The sequence below is a fragment of the Penaeus monodon genome, chromosome 28, assembly GCF_015228065.2.
Source record: "Penaeus monodon isolate SGIC_2016 chromosome 28, NSTDA_Pmon_1, whole genome shotgun sequence".
Taxonomy (NCBI): domain Eukaryota; kingdom Metazoa; phylum Arthropoda; class Malacostraca; order Decapoda; family Penaeidae; genus Penaeus; species Penaeus monodon.
The window spans coordinates 9,809,469-9,811,972 of NC_051413.1; the positions used below are offsets into that span (position 1 = coordinate 9,809,469).

At 32.0% G+C, this 2,504-nt stretch overlaps 1 protein-coding gene across 1 annotated transcript; it reads left to right on the forward strand.

Moving 5' to 3' along the window:
* Positions 1-1,548: 1,548 nt before the first annotated feature.
* Positions 1,549-2,498, forward strand: LOC119591362 (graves disease carrier protein-like; the record flags this gene model as incomplete). The annotated part of the gene is given in 2 exon segments (XM_037940101.1): positions 1,549-1,751; positions 1,838-2,498. A coding segment is annotated over 1 exon segment (184 nt), but the record flags the coding sequence as incomplete, so codon positions are not given.
* Between the last annotated feature and the right edge of the window lie 6 nt (positions 2,499-2,504).

Genomic DNA, 2,504 nt, shown 5'->3' on the forward strand with positions numbered 1-2,504 from the left:
ACATTAGTATAGGTTTTGAAATGAAAAGCTGAGAAAACTAGATATTAATTATTTTAAAAAATAAACAACACACGTATACCTCTTTTAGTACATATTCATTTAGAAGAAAGATTTTTTTTTTTTCTTTTGATCACTGGAATAATTTGTGCCTTTCTGTATTTTCATTTCTTTCATGTACTGACTGCTGATGGGAACAGAGAGTAAGTTGCATGTATTATCTGTATCACTAACATAGAATGTGGTAAGAGGGTATAAAAAGTCTAACACCATAACACTTTAACACCATGAAAGTGGAACAGCTTTTCTGGCATGTTGCAGTCTTAACTTTGCTGACTTTGCTTGTCCATGTGCTTTGATTAACATTCTTACCTTTGCTTCATTTTTCATTGCTGTTATGGTTGGTCTGTTTTAAGTATGTTGCATATTTGTATTTTCAGCTGCCTGTGGATTACAGTTGAATTAATGTGTATATTATGGGATGATTATATTATTTCGATCACTGTGGTACTACTATTATGAGTATGTGTTTGTGTATATATATATAGTTTGATATAAGAGGTTTAGACATAATTATTCATGGATTGATTTCTTTGATTTTATACTCCATATTGGAATGTATAAGAATATGCTTTGGAGAATCCTTTTTTTTATGGTGACAGGGAAATGTATTTTTGTTTTCAAATGAATATACAATGACAGTAGTCTTGTGTTTTGTATTTGAGATTACTTAAGCCAAAATAATCAGTGATGAAATTCATCAGAATATCAATATTTTTGAATGATAATCAAGAGTTGATTTTATTGTATAGTAGTCAACAAAAGTGGTGGTTTTGTATGAGAGATTAAATACACAGTGTATGTGTTTGGAGTGCAGTATATCATTGTTGGTTAGAGTAATTAATTGGTTGTTGGATCTCTGAATTATTCATCTGTTGATTTATAGTTATAGCTTAATTGATAATACAGAACAAAAAAAAATGGAATATTAATTGCAGTTGCAGTACCAAATTGTTCTTTTTTGTGTGGGATATTGACCATTGCAAAATTGATCTCATGAAAAATATTACTAACTGACTAACTCTAAGTGGAAACACTGCTATATTGCTATTGCTAATGCATTTTTCTTTAGTCTGCAGTGAAATTACTAATAACCTGGGTTCCATATATATTTTTGTCTAAAATTTTATGAATGAAGCTTAGAAAACATGTAAATTTAGAGTAATTTCTTTATTATTTTACTAGAATATGTATATAAGAAGGACTTTGAAATTAATAAAAACATATCAACTGAGATATTGAATATTAACAGTAAAAGATATTATAAGATAATGGAAATGAAAATATTATATATTCATATTTATGGGGACATTGAACATTATTAAAGCAAAAAAAAATAAATCGTAGATATCAGATATTACAAAAAATGAATTAGAAAATGTAAAAATTTGGAATATTGATTTATGGAAAAGATTTAAATATGAAGAAATATCAATCTAAAAATTTATTCCCTTTTAATCCTTTCTTTCTCCTCCCCCCCCCCCCCTCCAGCATGGGCATGGCCGCCACTCTACGCCTGATCTACCGCGAGAACGGCGTTACGCGAGGACTGTACCGCGGCATGAGCATCAACTACATGCGCGCGATTCCTATGGTGGCCGTGTCGTTCTCCACCTATGAAATCACCAAGCAGGTCCTAGGGCTCGACACGGGCCTCAGGATCAAGACTGGATAGGCAAGGTTGTTGTTGGAATAATGGATTGGATTCGGTTGTGATCGGGCCGGGTCGGGTAGCATGGATATTGGATAGGAGGAACTAGATGAGGTCAAGGAGTCGGAGTGGATGGGATGAGGTCAGTGGGTTGTTTTGGATTTGATCGCGTTGGATCGGCATGGATCTAGTGACCCCAGATTGGATTAAGGTTTCGAGAGCCCGTTTGTTATTTCAGGCAGATGAGAGCAATGAAGAGTAAGAGATTAGAAGCTGTTTTAACTTTGATTGTAATACTGTTTTTTTTCTAATTTTGGGTGGGACTTTTTTTTTTCTTTTTTGTATTATGATGTAAAGGTATAGGAACACTCATTGTCCTTGCATTTATTATGATTAAATTTTGTAAGAAAAGATGTGTATATGTATCCATTTATTTGGTTAATTAGAAAAAAAGACACAAAGAAATATATTTGGATGAAATTCTTGATAGAATTGGATTAAATTAGATATAAAATTTTTGTTAGTTGATGAAGGCATTAGGTTGTAGGTATTTCCGATGTTTTGTACTTACGACACTCTTTTTTTGGTATATTTGACTTCCATTAGATTGTAAACGTAAAGCGTACAAAATTATTGTTAAGGAACTGTGGTATCGGCAAGAGTCTAGTGTGATTTGAGATTTTTATGGCAGAAACAGAAGACTTTGATATAAGTATTGAATATTCAAAATAACTTTCTTAGTAACATTGTTTTATTGTAACATGACTGGTAATATGTCTGAATGACTTTATCGACT